General features: G+C 40.4%; 1 protein-coding gene across 3 annotated transcripts in view; it reads left to right on the forward strand.

The window, feature by feature from the left end:
- Positions 1–19,988, forward strand: part of EZH2 (enhancer of zeste 2 polycomb repressive complex 2 subunit) — a 107,688-nt gene that overhangs the window by 58,111 nt on the left and 29,589 nt on the right. For all 3 annotated transcript variants that reach the window (XM_083378289.1, XM_083378291.1, XM_083378290.1), the window contains exons 6-9: positions 5,382–5,534; positions 13,896–13,998; positions 14,743–14,906; positions 15,792–15,883. In XM_083378289.1, coding sequence (XP_083234415.1) covers positions 5,382–5,534; positions 13,896–13,998; positions 14,743–14,906; positions 15,792–15,883 — 512 coding nt within the window. The remainder of the gene's footprint in view (positions 1–5,381; positions 5,535–13,895; positions 13,999–14,742; positions 14,907–15,791; positions 15,884–19,988) is intronic.

The following is a 19,988-nucleotide window of genomic DNA, read 5'->3' on the forward strand; positions in this document are numbered from 1 at the left end:
TGAATGTAATTAGTGAAAGTAATCTGTATCCCTACCCCTCATGAGGAATATGCTATCCCACTTATCGAAAGGAAGGATTTTTACCAGACTAGTCCTAAGAGAAGCATAATACCATGTTAGGATCAAGGGACGAATGGAAGAGCGCATTCAATTGTCCAATAGGTTGCTATCAGTTCAAACTTCTGCCATTTGGACTGCAAGGCCCCCCCCTGCAGTTTTTTGCAATTAGTCAATGAAGTGCTAAGAGAGCACCTATTTAAGGGGGTCCTGGTTTACTTAGATGACATCCTTATCTTCACTGAGACGAAAGAGGAGCACATTAATCTAGTCAGAGCAGTTCTGAAAAAATTGTAGGCCATCCACCTATATGCAAAATTATCAAAATGTGAATTCCACTGGGAAAGAATAGACTACCTGGGGTATCGCATATCCTCTCAAGGCATCGAAATGGACCCTGAGAAAATCAGCGCATTATTAGAATGGGCACTACCCCGCACAAGGAAGCAATTGCAAATTTTCCTGGTTTTGAAAACTTCTATTTCCAATTCATCCCTTTATTCACCCAAATAGCCCTGCCTGTCACAAACTTGTTGAAAATGGGGGCGGGGCAGTGAAACCCAGCCAGCCCCTGAAGTGGAGAATGGAATGTCAAGCAGCATTTGAGAGGCTAGAGAGACTTTTCTGCTGAACCCGTACTGAGACACCCGGACCCTGATAAACTTTTGTAATACAGGCAGACGCAAGCAATATGGCAGTGGGACCTGTATTATTACAGGAAAATGATGGGGCACCGCAACTGTGTGCATATACATCCAGGAAACCCACGGAGACAGAACAACGTTGGGCTGTGTGGGAAAAGGAGGCATACGCTGTGAGGTGGTCATTACTTACGTGGTGTCATTTTCTCGAAGGAAATAAAATCCCTTTCCAGGTCTGGACAGACCACAAAAATTTGGAAGCACTAAAAACACCCAGGAAACTCACTACTAAGCAAGCCGCTGGTCTGAACATTGTCACCGATTACGTTTCACACTTAAACACTTACGGGGAGGAAAGAATTTCCTGGCGGATGCACTGTCTCACAAGCCCCAATATAACAGCACATGAGTCACTGACTCTAAACCTCTTATGCCTGAACAACAACTGGCAGTGCCAGTAACCACCAGGGCCCAAGCTAAAATAAAGCTGCAGCTGGATAGCCAAACTGGAATCGAAGTCCAAAGGTCTTTGGAAACAGATGAATAGTTCCAGAAAAATAGACGTGTGCACAATCAAATACGGGCTACCCTGGGTGGGGGAGAAGTTATATATACCTGCCACCCAGAGGATCAATTTCATGCAGCTGTGCCATGATACAAAATCAGCAGGACATTTGGGGTTTGTAAAAACTTTAATTAAAAGGCAATTTTGGTGGCCATCCATGAAAAAGGACATAGAAAGCTACATTGCCTGTTGCCAAACATGTGCAACGGCTAAGAGGCTGCAGTGGAAGTCACCCAGACTGTTACAACCAGTGGCAAAACCCTCAGTCCCCTGGAAAGAAATAGCCATGGATTTTATAGTGGAATACCAGAAAGCAATGGGAACACTGTCATCTTGGCGGTTATTTGCCAAAAGATTCCCACAGCAAAAACCTTAGCGAAACTATTAGTGCAGTATATATACAGACTGTATTGAGCAACCCAACGCATCGTATCTGATAGGGGAGTGCAATTTACGTCAAAGTTTTGGAAGGAATTTTTATTCCTCTTAGGTACTACTGAGAGAATGACATCTAGTCATCATCCTCATGGGAACAGCTAATCGGAACACGGGAACTCAGTACTTGAGCAATATTTAAGATGCTTTATTAATTTCCAGCAAAGAAATTGAACGGACCTACTCCCCTTCACAGAAGTTGCTTACAAGAACGCAGTCCACTCCACCGGTCAAAGTTTCAACTCTGTGCCAGAACTAATCCCAACCAAACCGGAAATCCCATCACTGAAAGAATGGATTGCATAATTGCTAAAAACCTGGGTAATCATTCGGAAAGCTTTAGACGAACCTAGGCAAGCATACAAAGCACAGGCATACAAAAAGAGAGTGGAATCCACACCATTCAGGGTAGGAGAGATGGTATATTTATCTACAAAATATCTAAAATCCCTACAGCCCTGTAATAAACATGGACCAAAATATATAGGACCTTTTCCAATTAAAAGAATCATAAACCCAGTAAGAGTAGAATTAGAACTACCCAAAAACCTCAGGCAAATACACCCAATTTTTCACTGCAGCTTGCTGAAAACAAAACAACAGTCATCCTTACGACCAAAACTCCTCACCACCACCACCTCCAATCATTGTTGAAGGAGAACAACACTTTGAGATAAAAGAAATCTTAGATTCTAGGAAGTATCATGGTGCAACTCAATACCTAGTAGCCTGGAAACACCTTCCCTCCTCACAAAATGAGTGGCTCCTCAAACGTTACATCAGAGCACCTAAGTTGCTAAAGAGGTTTCATACAAAATATCCTAACAAACCAGGCTAACATGTATATTTTTGCTTCCTCTACAGGTGGATGTCTCCTATTTTTAAAGGGGGGCAGGACGTTAGAATCCATTTATATTTCATTTCTAAGTATCTTCTCTGTGCTAACCCCAAATCTCATTTCCCCCTGGATTCTACCATTCCCAAGGGGAGAGGAAACAGGCATGGAGCTTTATGCCTTTCACTTCCTCCCTTAAATGTAACCTTTGTTTATTCCGCCTGCCTGCTATGCATCACAATATAATCAATTGCTTTCTCACTAGGCCAGGGGAGTCAAACTCAATTTCATTGAGGGCCACATCAGCATTGCAGTTGCCCTTGATGGGCCGAGTGGGTGTGGCCAGGGTGGGCATGGCCTACTGGGTGGGCATGGCCAGCTCTACATCATTTGCATCAAGGGCAGGAGTGGCACAGATCTGAGGGTCTCTGGCAGAAGAAGATGGGACCGGGGCAAGTGCCAAGGCATGGTCCACTGGAGGAGCCTCAGTGTTCCTCTTAGGCCTTGGGGGGGTTGGACAGTGGTGTGGAGGTCAAATGTCCAGCCCAGCCATCAAGCACCCATGGCACTAAGCTCAGCCCCACTTCCCCAAGGGGGCACCCAGCTGCACTTACCTCCTCCTCAAGGCTGCTGCTGCTGCTGTGCTTGTTCTCCTTAGCCAGATTGCTCATGATAGGTATGAGGGAAAAGTAAAGAGGGAGGCCCACTCCCTCTCCATGTGAGGAGACCTGGCTTTGTATCCAAAGCTTCCTTAGCAATAGGATGGGAGACCCCCAGGATAGGCCAGGAGGAGGGGGCAAGGGGATGGTGAAAGGGCAGCAGGGCAGGACTAAGGCAGGACTTCCCTCCCTCCCTCCCTCCCTCCCTCCCTCCCTCCCTCCTTCCTTCCTTCCTTCCTTCCAAGAACAGAGTGGTAGGAAAATATTTGAGATGAGGGAGGGAGAAAAACAGGCAAGAAATGCAGCTGGGGAAGTGTCATCCTTCGTGAAGAACGAAGAAATGCATGATCGCCTGGAAGTGGCCAGCACATGGCCCTCGTCTACTTCACATATCCGGCTTGGTGGGCTCTGGGGGAGGGGATGCCATGAGCAGCATGAGAGTCGATGTTACCTGCACAATGCTACACAGCCCCCAGCTTGCCCGGTTTTAGCAGGCAGTGGGGCACTTTTCTGACAGTGCTGTGAGGCTGAGCCGGGTGGCACGAATCTGAAGAGAAGCGCAATGCTGCCCAGGCCGTAGCCTGGCCAAAGTAGGCAGGGTCATATGCTGGCCACTTCCAGGTGATGGTGCATTTCTTAATTCCTCACAAAGGGTGATACCTCCCCAGCGTGCGCCCAGGGGGCAGTGCCAACGTAGCATGGGCCAGTCCCTCACTGTTTCCAGATGGCCTTGTGGATCTAAGACTGAATGTATTTCAGCATAGATGACCACCACAAAATTGTACATTGGCTCCCGGCTGGCCTGGGCCAGGGCTAAGGCAGTGGGGGCCGTTCCCTCACTGTTTCCAGGATGGCTTCGCGGGCCACATGAAACCACTTCGTGGGCCGCATCCGGCCCCCGGGCCTTGTGTTTGACATGTCTGCACTAGGCATTCCCTCTCATCTTATGGGCAAGGACACGGAGTAGAAAAGGGAGGAATGAAACTCTCCGGAATCTGGTTTGTTTCTCTGAATGAACTGTGAACTTGTTTTCTCACTAGGCATTCTCTCTCATCTTACGGGCAACTAGGATAGGGGGTGGAAAAGGGAGGAATGAAACTCCAGAATCTGCTTTGTTTCTCTGAATGAAGTGTGAGGGGGGTGGAAATGATCCTGCTGCAAACGGACTGTTATCTCTCCTCTCCCACGATAGGCTTACCACCTGGAGCTTGGCTGATCCGGCACTGACCAAATGAACTGTGGGATGGGTTTTGCTTGGGGATACTTTAAAAATATCTATCTGTGAGCGGATTCCTCAGATCCTGTCTATTATGGCTGCTATCTCCTATTTCTTAGTAAAAGTTCCTGCTTGGAAAATCTTGTCTCCAAGAGTCCTTCTTTCTTAAGATGTGGGCTGAAGTGGGTTCTGACAGGGACATTTTCTTAGAAACTGTTTGCTTCCTATTGTGTTTAATTTTGGTGTAGTCTTCTTAGGTTGGAGATATTTGCTTTTTTCATTGAGTTTCACAGTGGCTAGAGTTGTTTCTAGACCCTTTACTTTTTCTTCTAATAATTCATATGATTTAGATTTTAAACATATATAGTTTGGGTCTTCTGTGGGCATAATCTGAAACATATGACATATTTTGCAAGTCACTATAATGTCAGTTTCCATGTCCATAATTTTTTGTTTGATAAAAAATTAAAAAAATCTTCCCTCTTGCGGTGTGTTTACAATAATTTACAAAAATTCTTGAACCTTTGTTCTCTGTCTTCAAAAATTCATCACTATCTTTCCTGTTTTAAGTACCTGTCTCTTTTTCCATGATTTTTTTTATTTTTTATCTTAGATCATTAGGAATTAAAAATATTCATAACTATTATTTCTATGAGCTTTAAATTTCCTTCATAAATAAAGGATTTTATGCTGTTGTCTAAGCTTGAAACTTGCATAGATCTTTCAATTCTTATTTGACAATAAACTTAAACAATGAAATAATATGGCTTTAATAAACTGATTTGGATTTGGAACAAATATTAGATATCTGCATGTTGTAAATTCCATGGCACTTACTGTCATTTAAGTGCTTATTTTGTTTCTGGCTTAAGAAATTGTATTGTGTTTTTTTTGCATAGTAAGCTAATTTTCTTTACTCAGACTTGTAATAAATATGTGCTTCATTAAATGTTTGTTTATGTTTAAATTTCAGAGTGTGGATTTATCAATGATGAAATATTCGTGGAGTTAGTTAATGCACTTGGTCAGTACAGTGATGATGAAGATGACGATGACGATGAGGATGATGATGACAATCTTGATGGGAGAAATGAAAAACAGAAAACTGTGGAGACCAACAGAATGGGTATATTAATAAGATTTAGAGATCTTTGTATGCTGGCCTGACTAAACAGTTATGTAATGTCATGAGAAATACATTATCTAAAGCTGAATGCCAACAAGCATCACCTTTCAATTATTATAGTAAAGGTAAAGGTTCCCCCGCACATGCGTGCTAGTCGTTTCTGACTCTAGGGGCCGGTGCTCATCTCCGTTTCAAAGCCGAAGAGCCAGCGCTTGTCTGAGGACGTCTCCGTGGTCATGTGGCTGGCATGACTAGACGCCAAAGGCGCACGGAACGCTGTTACCTTCCCACCGTAGTGGTCCCTATTTTTATACTTGCATTTTTATGTGTTTTCGAACTGCTAGGTTGGCAGAAGCTGGGGCGAGTAACAGGCGCTCACTCTGTTACGCGGCACTTGGGATTCGACCCGCCAAACTGCCGACCTTCTGATCGACAAGCTCAGCATCCTAACCCACTGAGCCACCGCGTCCCTCAATTATTATATTACTGATGATTAATATTTCTGATCTCCGAAAGCTAACCAGGCCAGCTTGTCTAATACCTGGATGTAGTTTTTTCAAGATATATCAGCTTGGTCTGGTAAAACACATCTCAGGAAAAGGCATCCATATTGTTGCCAAGAAAACCACATAAACATCATCAGATGACACCATGACTCCATGAAAGAAATCAAATTGAATATATTCTCTGATGGATGTGTGCAGCCAAGACAAGCTGAAATAATGGGGAGTAGCCAATACAAGAACAATATAATAGCAAATCTGTTACAAAAACAAAGGACAAATGGGAATAGTGCAGAAAGGGAGATTAGCAGTAATAGTGAATTATTTAATTTGTCTAGTAGTAATCCTTGAAATTTACTGTGTGTACATGTTCCCACTTCCTGGTTAAATAAAATAATGATAACTTCATTTAATTTAATAAATTAAATTAAATTTTACTTATTAACCCACACCTTCTTCCTGGTAACTTTTTTATAAAAATTTTTTAAAGAAAAGTGTACTATTCTAAGACATCCTTTTCTAATGTTTAAGGTAGGGGAAAACAATGCTAATTTAGATGGGTTAATAAGAATAAATTAAGTGTCTAAAGAAACTAGCGAAACATTAAAAGAAACTTTATTTAACCTGAAAAAAATGTGGTTATAACAGAATAACAGAGTTGGAAAAGACATTGGTAGTCTTCTAGTCCAAACTCTTCTTCAAGATTCCTATGGTTGTTTTATTAGGATTTAGTTATTATTTGACCACCAAGAGGCAGTATAGCCTAGTTTTATCTTTTTTGGGACTCATCATGTGCATGCAACTGTTATAATTAGTATGGATTTTATGAGGTTCAGAATTCTACTGGGAATTAAACTCCTAGTTCTTTATAAATTGTACCTAATTTTGTAAGCTATAATTGCCCTGATAGTCAAGGTTGGTGGGAAAGGAGATATACAAACTATTTATTTCTATGGTTTTTAACACATTATGCAACAAGTAATATATAAAATCCATAGTAAAGTATACTGAAATAGTTTCTGGGATCCTGAAATCTTCAATATGAGGGCATGCATAATAACTCTTCTGTTTCTTCCAGTTGAGAATTTAAGTAAGGAAGATGTGTACCCATCATATTGTTATTGTGAGGTCTTACTCTAAAAATCTGTTTTCAGGAAATATGTTAAAACCATAGAAATATAGAAGTTTTCTTGCCTATTCATATTTTATCTATTTGCTAAATTTTTATAACTTTCAGATGCTTTGAAGAATAGGTTGACTCCTTTTTCTTTGTGGCAGACGCTTAGATATTGGAACACTGCTATCATGTCACCCATAATCCTTCTTTTCATTAAACTAAACATACCCAATTCCTGCAACTGTTCTTCGTATGTCTAAGCATCCAGTCCCCTAATCATCTTTGTTTGCTCTTCTCAGCACTCTTTCTGGAATCTCAACATCTTTTTTTTTATATCATGGCGATTAAAATTGGATGCAATATTCCAATTAATGTCTTACTAAGGCATTATAAAGTGGGACTAACATTTCATGTGATCTTGATTTTCTCCCTTTATTAATGCAGCCTAGGGCTGTGTTGGCTTTTTTAGAAGGTGCAGCACACTGCTGGCTCATATTTAAGTGATTGCTCACTACATTTGAGCCACGTACCACATATTTTATACCTGTGCATTTGGTTTTTCTTGCCTAAATGTAGAAGATTACTTTTTTCACCACTGAATTTTGTTATATAGGGCCCAGTGTTCAAGTCTGTAGAGATCCTTCTGTATTTTAAACTTACCTTATGGAGAATGGGCTATACCTGCTAGCTTGGTGTAGTCTAAAAATTTGATGATTCCCCTATCTATTCTCTTGTCTAAATCATTTATGAAGATATTGGGATTAATCTAGCTTTCTGGAGCAGAAACCTTCATACTTTTTCAAGGCTACGTAAGTTGTTTCAAACAAAATTCTGGAGCTCTAATCAAGAGGTAAAACTCTAGTAACAGAAAATTGATTGAATCCAAGCATTTTTTTTTAAAAAAAATACTCTCATGGAAATCCATCAAATACTTATGGAATCCTAGGGTTCCATAGAACATAGTTTTAAAGTATACGATACAGGTGCTGTTACTAAAAACCTAATATTTCCTGTCCTCAGCCCATCTCATTTCATGAAAATAAGGCACTATCAACAGTTTTTTTATGGCACAGAAATAATGATGTTTCAATTTTGGTCAGAGAAGACAATCCTACAGATATTTAGGTACTAAACCAAAAGGTAAAAAGCACCAAATTGCTTTTGTGTTTATTAGATTGGACATGATCAATGCTTTTTTTCTTAAAAAAAAAAAAGGTGCCAGAACTCTCATCTTGGCGGGTGCAGGAGGCAGGGGGGTGGGGGGGCGGCGCTGCTTCAGTCACACGTGCGAAGGGTGTTGGCGACGGGCTCCCCCCTGGGGACAGAGCTGGCGTGGCTGGTGCTGTGGGAGCAGCATAGCCCACTCTATATGGCGGGGCTGCGCGGTGCGGGCAGTGGAGGCGGTGCGGGCCAGGCAATGTTTTAATCGTGATTTTAAAAATATATTTTTTCCTATTGTAAGTTTCTCCAAACCTCATCATGTGGATTGCATACAAATATTATATAATTGGTAAATAAAGGTAGAACATATGTTAAATATACATCAAATGATAATATGCTTCCCTACAAAGTCAGTTCTTGCTCAATGACAGACCAAGGAGTTAACTCGGAAAGGCAAGAGGAAAATCTAGAAGAGATCTGTGCAACTTGTAGAAGGATAAATTAAAAATCTTTGTGGTCTTCAAAGGAATGCTGGTGGGCTAATCAATGATTTGGTGACTAGAGGAGCATCTACAGTGTTGGAGCTCGTGGTCATGGTAAGCCATAGAGGCACTAGGCAACATGACTTTCAGGGCAGTGGTGGTGATTTTATTACTTAAAAAAAAGTCTGTGCTCTGTCCAAGGGTGCTTGGTAGGCTGCATGTACAGGCTTGGTCTAGAATTTATTTTGGAGCATTCAACTATCTAGAGCAGGCATGTCAAACTCATTTTGTTTGAGGCAACTTTTTATAAAAGAATTGCCAGTAATTTGTTTTAATAAAATAATTTAAATCAATTTTTCACTAGATTTCAAATTAAATGAATTATATTGGTTGACAATGAGATTTTTTTTAGTATAATTGCCAAATGCAATAAACTGGTTTTAGGTATATGTTACTGGAAGGAAAAAGCAATCCCTGCTGTGTTACTGATCCCAGAGAAACATTTGCATGTATGCAGGTATCCTTAGGGTGCCATAGTTATGGATAAGAGATATTGGTTGCAAAGTTGGCATTTCTGGATGTAATACAGATATTTTGGACTTATTTTTGTTTCTTTGCATGTTTGATATTTTTAAAAAGGCATATGCTATTGACTACGCTTATGCACATATGTAACTTGATCACTGGTGGTCCAAAATTTTACTATACAGATAATACCATCAGAAATTTATTTTATTGATGTTAAGCTCACCATGGAAAACATTTATTTTTATTTTTTTATTTTAATTCCATTTATATCCTGCCCTTCTCTGAAGACTCAGGGCGGCTTACAAGCTTAGCAGTAGCCTTCATTCTATGTATATGCCTGCTTATTAGGGCTTTCATACACCCCCCAAGCGGCATTATTACAAAGTCAGCTTAATTGCCCCCAACAATCTGGGTCCTCATTTTACCTACCTTGGAAGGATGGAAGGCTGAGTCAACCTTGAGCCTGGTGGGATGCGAACCTGCACTAATTGCAGGCAGCTGGTGTTACTTAAGGAGGCATTAGCCCACTGCTCCACCAAGGATCTTTTAAACGTCATATATTGTTATGTATATACTAGGTTAATTATTTAAAGACCGAAGTGCAACATAGCTAGATTCTAAATAATCTATTTTTCAAAACACACAACAGTCCAAACAGTAAAAGTAAAGTCCAAATTAAGAATATTTCATTCTTAAGAATTGTTTAGATTCAAAATAGTTTTCAAGAGTGTACAAAAGATACTATTTTTTTCTAGAATCAGCTAAATTAGACATATTACATTGAGAAAAATGTTTCTCATTTCTTTCCTGTTACCTTTGATTTCATTGCAGAGATGTTAACATAAGAAATAGATTATTTTGATATCTAATTTTACCTTCCAAAGGACAGAAGCAGATGAAAAATGTGAGGTTCTTTCCTGTTGGCTTTTTTGAATTAACTGTTTCAGATTCTAAAAGTTTAGTTCCTAAAGAAGTAATCCTGTAAATAATTTTAATGTCCTCTGTAGTGCAAGCTCTTTTATGACTTGTGGACTTCAACTCCCAGAATTCCTCATCCAGCATGGCTTAGCTTGGAAACCTCTCCCCTTCCCCTCAGCATGGCTGGCTCAGGATTTCTGGGAGTTGAAGTCCATGAGTCATAAAAAAGAGCCAAGATTGCCTAGCCCTGCAGTAGGCTTAGGAAAGCCAATAAGGGAGCTGTTTTTTTTTGCAAAAAAAAAAAAAAAAGGTGCCAGAACGCCGTTCTGAGCGTTCTATGAGAAAAAAAAAGCCCTGGACATGATTATCTGGCTTGGTATTCCAGTGGTACCTCACAATTTAAACCATCTGTAGTTATTTTATATCCAGAATACTCCCCCCCCATCTTTTCAACTTGCTGATCTGCAATTGTTAAACATCTCAGGAAAGGCCATGACATAGGTATTTCTCACCCATGGAAATGGAGCTTTTTCCCTAAGTAATTAAAACATGACCTGTTCAATTGGACTGAAACGTCCAATTATATTTTAAATTCTTTTTTTCACCCTTCCATTATAGTTTGATGAGTCCTATGACTAAAATCATTCAACAAGTTCTAAAAATTCTGTGGCTATACTATGAAATACTACCATCAAATAAAACAACAATAAAACCTTTGATTTCTGAACTTCACAATAGTGCACAACAACTTTTAATACTTTTAGCCCTCTAGTCATGATATGATGGCTACTTTCATTGTTAGACAAAAATACCCAAATGTGCTTCTCAGCTAGCCTAGAGGGATTGGAATTATTTTTTTTAAAAAAATAAGATCATACAATTTTATTTCTATAGACCTTAAAGAATAATGGCGCAACATACTCCCCATGTTATAAAAATTGGATTAGATATTTACCAATTGGAAATTACCCATCTCATGCTGGTCTTAAATGAAAATGTTACATTGATAAAAAGAACCTCTAAGCTGCAGGAGTGATGATTTGACTTATATACTGCCCCATAGTCTTTACAGCACTCTCTGAGCGATTTACAGAGCATATTGTCCCCAACAACCTATGTCCTCATTTTACCGACCTTGGAAGGATGGAAGACCTAAGTCTCTGATCAGATTGTTTCATTCTGACTGTGTTATGAGATGAAGCTCACCAGACATATAAGGATTAAAATTTGGATCATTGTCACTCTCTGTGCCTAGCCAGTGCATTGCTGCATCTTTGTCTATTTCGTTTAAGCTCCATTCTTCTGGTGATTTTGGTACAGGCATATTGTTGTTGTGTGTCATTGATGTCATTGCTGAAGGCAAATTGGGGTATTTAATTGATTTCTTAACAATCTGTCATGTGTTCATTCTGTTCTTGCCGTATCATTGGGACAGTAAGCAGCACTGACTTCCAAGCTTTAAGATTAACAGCATATCTTGTACAAAAAATGTGAGGAACTCAGGACTTGTCTTGATCATTAATATTACAAGCAAGTCTTTTGCTTTCTTAACAAGTCCAATCATGCTGCATCTTTGAGCCTCTAAGTGTATATGATTACCAGCATCAAATTCCTGGGTGTGCAGCTAACGAGTAGGCTGGCTTGGTCGCTCAACAGTGAGAAACTGGTGAAGCGGGCACAGCAGCGGCTCCATTTTCTGCGTCCCAGGAGAAAAGTGCATCTTCCTTCCCCTGTCCTAACCACTTTCTACAGGGGAACGATAGAGAGAGCATCCTGTCATACAGCATCGCAGTCTGGTTTGGAAGCATCACTGCTTCAGACAGGAAGGTGGTGCAGAGAGTGGTGAGGATGGCCAAAAAGATCATTGGCAGTTCCCTCCCCTCCATCCAGGACATAGCACAGAAGCGTTGCTTGAGCAGGGTCCATAAGATTATCTGGGACACTACACATCCTCTTCACGACCTGTTTTTCTTGTTATCTTCTGGGAGGAGACTCTGTGGTATCCGTAGCAGAACATCCAGATTCAGCCATAGTTTCATTCCATACAGCATTAACCTTGTGAACTCTCAAGCTTCCTCCTTCCGTTATATATTCAAGATGGGCAGTATTTAATATTTATTTGTTATATATATGTAGGGTTATGTGTCTATACATATGTGTATTTAGTATGGTTAGGTGTGTGTCATGTATCTGTCCCACTTTGAGAATGGGCAACTAAATTTCATTTTTTATGTGTGACATTGTGCCCTCAGTAAAAAAATGACAATAAAGTTTATCTTATCTTATACTGTATTTACCACAAATATAGCAGAACCTATTACAGCTGTTCTGACATTCCAAGACATTCCTGCTGTAACCAGTATCTTACAGCAAGTCTATAACTGGCTTACTTGTTATGTAAATTAATATATAAAGACAATGAAATAATCACTTCAAAATATATGGGAAAGTGATATCATCAAAATGAGTGGCATTTGTGCATGTCAGCTGCTTTTTGTAGCCTTTCCAGACAGCATCCATCCAGCCTAAGCATGTCTAAGTGTGCCCAAACTGTATGTTTCACAAATGTTATGCTTGCCTGGGTGCTTGCCTGGACATGCACGAGCTGCACAAAGCATCTTTTAATGTTAGTGAAAATTAGTAAAAAAGTATGTATAAGAAGAAATTGCAAAAATAGGTTCCCATAAAACAGGAATGTGATAGATTAACTTACACGCTATTTTCATGCTTAGCTACCAAAAATCTATAAGATATACCAGGGGTGTCAAACTGCCAGTCTGCAGGCTGGATGCACCACACAGAAACCGCACCCACCCCATTCCAATGGCAAAACTGTCCCGATAAGTTGCATGATGTCACGAGTTTGACATTACTGTGATACACCAAAAGTCTTATCTGCTGGATTCCTCAGCCCAACAATGCTGTTGCTGTGTGGATTCCCAGGTAAAAAGATGCTGTCAGCCTCTATTCCTGACATCCCCTTATTCTCTGTTGGATCAAGTAGTGTGGCCATCTTCCACTTCTTCCCATTAACCTTTTCTTTTGCCAGCCACAGCAAGATCATAACAAATTCTTGCAATCAGTTCTTGCAGCAGATAATCTGGCTAAAGAGTCAGTCATGTTCTATATAGGGCTCCATGCTCCTGGTTCCAGTCCCAACAGTCACTCTAATGACAGTAGTGGCTCACTGCAACTTGGAGAAACATTGGTGCTCACATAAGCTCTACAGGGGCAGTCAATCAACAACACAGTGACCACAACCTGAAGCTACACATATGGAAAAGAGACCTTCATTTCCTTCTGGAATGGAAGCATTCTAATAATCAGATTCTATAGTCCTTGTTCAGTCTCTTCTCTTCCAATTACTTAAAAAAAGTCTGATTTAATATTTCAATGAGCTGAAGTCTTACTGTTAATTTATGACTAAATAAAATTTTCTAGTCTCTTCTGAGCCTTAACCGCTTTAACTGTTTACTGCCACTTGCTTTTTTCCTTTCCTTTTATGTCCTCTTGCCTTTTCAATTAAAGCAGCACACATATGTACAAAAGTCCAATACAAAAGATAAAAGCAATAAAAATTCAAGCAATAAAATCATTTCCTTTTAAATGCATATCTAAGATGTATCTACAGATTTTTCTTTCTTCTATATAGAGAAAGAGAGTCATCCACCTCGGAAGTTTCCTTCTGATAAGATATTCGAAGCCATTTCTTCAATGTTTCCTGATAAGGGTACAGCAGAAGAATTGAAAGAAAAGTAAGATGTTATTAAGTTATATAAAACAGAATCTCCATTTCTGGAGAAATGATGTAGTACATTCATAGTAAATTGTAGGATGTGATGAAACTTAACAAAACTGTTTAAATTAGGTTGCTAAATTTGTAGACTTAGATTGGAATTCCAATCTGAACCTATTAATATTGATCAAATGTTTGAAAAGCATACTATTTGACTTGGTGAAAATGGTTACATTTTGAATATGTTGTTTGGGTCTCTATCTCTTTTTAAAATAAAGTACCAGTTAGTGTAGTGATTAAGGTTTTAGATTAAGACTTTAAGTATAATCTTAGCCATCAAACTCACTGGGTGATTTAAAAGTAAACCCCTCTCTTTTAACCTAATGTATCTCATGAGATTGCTGTTGCTATAAAATGTAAATAACCATGGAAGCTCATTTTAATGCTTGATGGGCTGTAAGTCCAAGGAATGCATAATAAATGTTCTCTGTACTGTTATTAATAGGAAATGATAGTGTCCAATACTGACATATTATCAAGATAACATGTTCCTTTTTTAGCATAACATCATAGGTTGATGAATGTTTGCTTTTGCAGTGTACTCCAAAAAGCTATTGATTTTATCTAGTTTATAATGTTTAAAATTGGCTTCTTGCTGAATTTAGTGTGCTTACTTAATTGAGATGGTACGCTTTGTATTTCTTCAAAGTACCATAAAATCCATTTTTAAATCATGTAAAATAATAGTTTACTTTTTCTATAGATACAAAGAACTTACTGAACAACAACTTCCAGGAGCTCTTCCTCCTGAGTGCACACCAAACATAGATGGACCAAATGCCAAATCTGTTCAGAGGGAGCAGAGTCTACACTCTTTTCACACTCTTTTTTGTAGACGGTGTTTCAAATATGATTGTTTCTTACATCGTAAGTGAAAAGTAATTTTAAATATTTTTATTATAGGAAAAATGATTAAAATATTTCTTTCTGGTTGATTTACTCCTGCTACATGCATAAGTACTAGAGAGTCCAAATAATGTGATTTTTTTTACTTCCATACTCTTTGTTTTTTTATCTGTATAGCAAGTAGAATGACTATTATCAGTGTAATTTTTCAATAATTTCATTTTTCTATATATGAAATTTGTGTGATCATTTAGTCGTTTTGCTTAAATCAATTTCCCTTCTTTGGTTTTGGGGCAAGGCGTTTTGGCATGTGGTAACAGTTTTACTCAATATGTAATACTAACCTGAAAGTTACTATGAAATCATGTTTCAATGTGCTAGTTACAAATTATTTGATAAGACTATGATTTAAGAATACTTTATTTTTGTATTTTTGTATACGTTCCAGAAAGAAATGAAATAATCTGAAAACATATACCACTATTCCAAAAAGCCAGTCTGGAAAGATAATAGTTTTGATGTTGAAATCTTAATATCACCTCCAAACTATTTTAATTGATTTCTCAATTAATAATTGTAAAAAAAATGGACATTTAATGCTATCCTCTGATAAGGTAGATAAGGATTATTTGTGCAAAGATAGGTCAGTGTAGTACAACTATTTAACAGAATTATCATACAATTACATACAATAAAGTCATACTGGAGGCATTCCAGTATGCCATTCAGGAGGTACCTGAAATTCACAATCATCTCGTTGTATTATTTCAATATTGTTAAATAGTTTATCATGAGCATTGGTGATTTATTACATTAAGTTTCATGTTGCTGAGAGGAAGAATAAGTGTAGGCTTATTCTTAGGCAAACTTATCAGATTTATTTACTTCTTTCAAAATGCTCTGCAGCATTCCATGCGACTCCTAACACTTACAAACGGAAAAATACAGAAACTGCAACAGATAATAAGCCTTGTGGACCTCATTGTTATCAACATCTGGTAAGATTATTTTATTTTCTTAGCTTTATTTTTAAAAATTCTTTGAAGGAAAATAGATATAGGTAATCCCCAAGTTATAAGCGTTCATTTAACGCTTATTCGAAGTTACGCGATAAGCATCCCCTAGTGCTTACAAGCGAGTCCCAAAATTACAAATATTGCAGCACTACGGCAGTTATTCGCCCTTCTGAGCGATTGCACAGGCGTTGCAACATTCACCCTGGTTACTCCCTGCTTCCCCACTCCCGCTCTGGGTCTCCCTAGGAAGTAGGCTTTCAGTACTCACCCTGTGAAGATCAAGATCCTTTGCTTTCTTGGCTACTTCAGGCCTTTGGTGCGTTTGCAGAGAATGGAGGCCTAAAGTAACACAAGGTCACACAATATCAGTGGGGCAAGATCTCACACTACTGATCTTGTGTGATCTCATTGTACTTTAGATCTCTGTTCTCTGCAACAGAAAACGGAACTGAAGCCGGGGGATGCTTTCCAGGCCTGGATCTGCAGCCTGGGATGCTTCCGTGGATATCTTAGTGGGTCAGGGAGGCCTTGGGGGCCTAGTTCCATCACTAGGCCCTTCGTGGTCTTCCCCACCCTGAGATACCTCATGTTCACTTAATGAGCCGTGTGTGTCTTAATGAGCAAGGGAGTGATCTCGTTTGAGGTATGAGATTCATTCCAACGAGTTTTTTAGTTACAAGTGGAATGGTCAGGCTCCATTTCACTGATAACTTGAGGACTACCTATATGTATAAAATATCTGTTCCAAGAAAAAAAAGTACAGTGAGATTAGTAGTTTGTTAAATATCAAAATTATATGTAACATACTATAATATATTCACTTTTACTCAGAGCTGTACAATTTGTAGTCCAGGAATACATGCAATCTCCAAAAGCCAGGAGTATGTTTTCAAAGTGCTTCCAAAAATTGTCAATATTGTAATTTCTAATATGAGAAGGAGAAATTTGTGATCTACTCAGAAAACAATATTAACTATATTTGCTTTATAATTTTGATTCTGCTTAAATTAAATTATTTCAAATTAGGTTTATGTTTTGGCTAGTTGGGCTGTTCCTTACAGTCATACCAGAATTTCCCCTCTTTTTCCATAATGGTAAATGGGCATGACTTTGGGAGATGAGGAGGAATTGGAAGTGCTTTCAGACTTGTTAATGCAGCTTTACTATAAAATAGTTAGCTTATCTGGTTGTATTTCCTGTCTGAAGTACCTGAGAGGGGTGACATCAGTTTTGCAAGTCTGGAAATACACATCACCCACTGTCTCCTATATAGTCTGACAATGTTGGGCATGGAATCCCTTCTGAGTATCTTTCTCCAGAAATACAATAAATATATTATTTATCATAATTATTCAAAAATTTCTGCCAGATTTTTATGTAAATAAGTGAATCAGATGATTTTGAAAGACAACAGTCCAGCTGCTTCTGTGATAGTGTCACTTGCTTTCAGTTGTTCTAGCTTTTCATGTTATTGTTGTTTTTGTCATTTCATTGTCTGTAGTCTAGTTGATTATTTTTACAAAGTGGTGAAACTCTGAGGCTCTCCTCCTTCCCATGCTCATACACTCTTCAAAACCTTATCTGCTATGTCAGAGCTGAATATAGCTCCTTCTACAACAGACCCCCTTGCCTGTTGCTTTATGGTTGAAAGCACCCTGCATGATTGCAAGTCCTGCATTTTCACTCCACTGTCTTTTGACTTCTTACTGGAGCCAGGTCACCCTCATCTCTCTGAAAGTAGGATGGAGCTAGAAGATCAACGAAAGGGGTGAAGATTTTTTTAAATCTTTCAGTTTGTGCCTAGAGTCTTATGTCAAAAGAAGTCTCAATGCAACCATGTCTCCTCTAATGAAATAAATCGAGGGTACTTGTCAATTTTCCTATACACAATATGACCACTGAGTTTTATTATTTCCATTGCTTGTATATTGAACCACACCCAGTCCATATGGATGTTTCATAAACCAGCTCTCAGCCCCCGTCTGTCGAATCACCAGAAAGAATGAGTCCGGAACGAGAGCTGGTTCTCCTGAGCCACGTTTATTACCTTCATAAACAGTCACTCGAAGACAGACGAAGTCAGCGTTGATTCCACAGCACAATCAACGCTGCTAAATAGCCGGCAAGGCCGACACCCACCACCACGCCCTTAATTGCTTAATCACCCCCTCACCCTACTTAACCACCGCCCCCCCTTGGCCCCTGCCCTTTGGCACCCGCCCCCAGGTACGTATCCTCCCCATCCCCGTCCCACCACCATTGCAGCCGGTAAGCCACCCCCCAGCCCAGACCACCCCCTTTTTCCCTCGGCTCCGCACACCCTCGCCACCCCCCTCAGGTCCCCAGACCGCCGCGAACTGCGCTGCTTGGGCCATTCGCCGTTGGTGCTTGCCATGCAGTCTCTTGGCAGGCAAAGAGGCCGGCAGGGCTTCGGAGCGAGCCGTCTGCAGGAACGGGTTTCCAGGGGAACGCTGTGCTGGTACGCGTCCTTGGTCCCTCCCTGTTCTGCCGGTAGGCCCTGCCGCCTCCTGGGCCGCCCTGGCACTCTTCCTCGGCCCGCTGCATCGGCGCTGGATGATGGCCAGCTGCATGATCTTATGGCTGCTTCCCGGCCTGCTGGAAGGCCCCGGTGGCTGCTGGGGCATCGAGGGAAGTGCGGGTGGCTGCTGGGCCGTCCCGGCGGCCGCGCTCTTCCCCGGCTCGTCGGAGTGCCGCAGACGCCGGCAGCTGGTCACGGGGCCTGGTGAGTCACTCCGCGGCCTCACCGGGTGTCGGGCGGGTGGCTGCTGGGCCGTCCCGGCGGCTGCGCTCTTCCCCGGCTCGTCGGAAGGCCGCAGACGTCGGCAGCTGGTCACGGGGCCCGGTGAGTCACTCCGCGGCCTCACCGGGTGTCGGGCGTGTAGAGCCCGACACCAGCCTGTGGAGCCTCCTATAATTTCCCACTTGCCTTTCTCCCGGAGATTCTCTACATTTCTGTTCAGATTACATATATCTGTATGATTTCTGCCCCTGTCTATAGTTGAAGGGTATTCCTTCCCTTTTTCTTTCTTGTGTCAATTATTGTGGTCTTGGATTCATGTCTCAAGCTGTTTCTCTTCTGACTGGGGCAGAACAGCATTTAAAGATCTATTTCAATTTCATACACTCTTATTTCTTTCACAAACTGGAGACACGAGTGAGGGCACTAGGCCCATTCCCAGCTCTGGGCCACAGCAACTTTATCTGTTTGGGAAATACTCTTTAATCCAGGGGTCCCCAACCCCCTGTCCATGGCCGCAGCATGCCAGCAACCGGTCTGCACAAACAACCAAAACCCCATCTGCAGGATGCAGGCAATTACACACCCTCGAGTCTGCGGAAAAACCTCTCTCCATGGAACCGGTCCCTGGCACTCAAAAGGTTGGGGACCTCTGCTTTAATCAATCACAGGTCTGCCTAACCACCCCTATATACTTCCCTCCCCGCCATAGTACCAACTTAGACATCTTCATTCATTAAGAAAATAGGAGAAAGGGTGTTCAGAGTCTCAGGAGTCAGTGTATTCGACACAAAAGGGTCATGCACATTCCTCCAAAGCCAAATTCTGCCTTGCTTTCTGGACATCTCTACTGTAGTCATTGCTCAGTTGAGCTTGCAACAGGACTAAGGATGACTGAGAATTGGATTGGAAGGATCCCATACATTAAACAAACCTCCATAGCTAAAATTGACTTTTCCCATAGACCATTGCATTACACACCAAAATAGTGCTCTTATGTGGTAGTAGGAAGAGGTGTGGGATCAATCTCACAGCACTTATCCTTTGTTGTCCCTAGTCACACCTTGAAGTTTGTGAATACCACATCTGATACCAGTTTCAGAATTAGGCACAGAACCCAAAAAATCGAGGCCCACTGCAATTATTTATTCAATGTACAATGGAGGAATTTTCCTCCAGAAAATAGTGGGGAGGATTTCTACAGACAAAAGGATGCACTCATATCTGTACATTTCAGGAAAGGAAAGGAAAATGATAATCATACATAATGTATAAGTAACAGATGATGTAAGCATAAATATTTATAATTAGTAAGCCTCAAGTTACTTC

Source organism: Vipera ursinii (assembly GCF_947247035.1).
Source record: "Vipera ursinii genome assembly, chromosome: Z".
Taxonomy (NCBI): Eukaryota; Metazoa; Chordata; class Lepidosauria; order Squamata; family Viperidae; genus Vipera; species Vipera ursinii.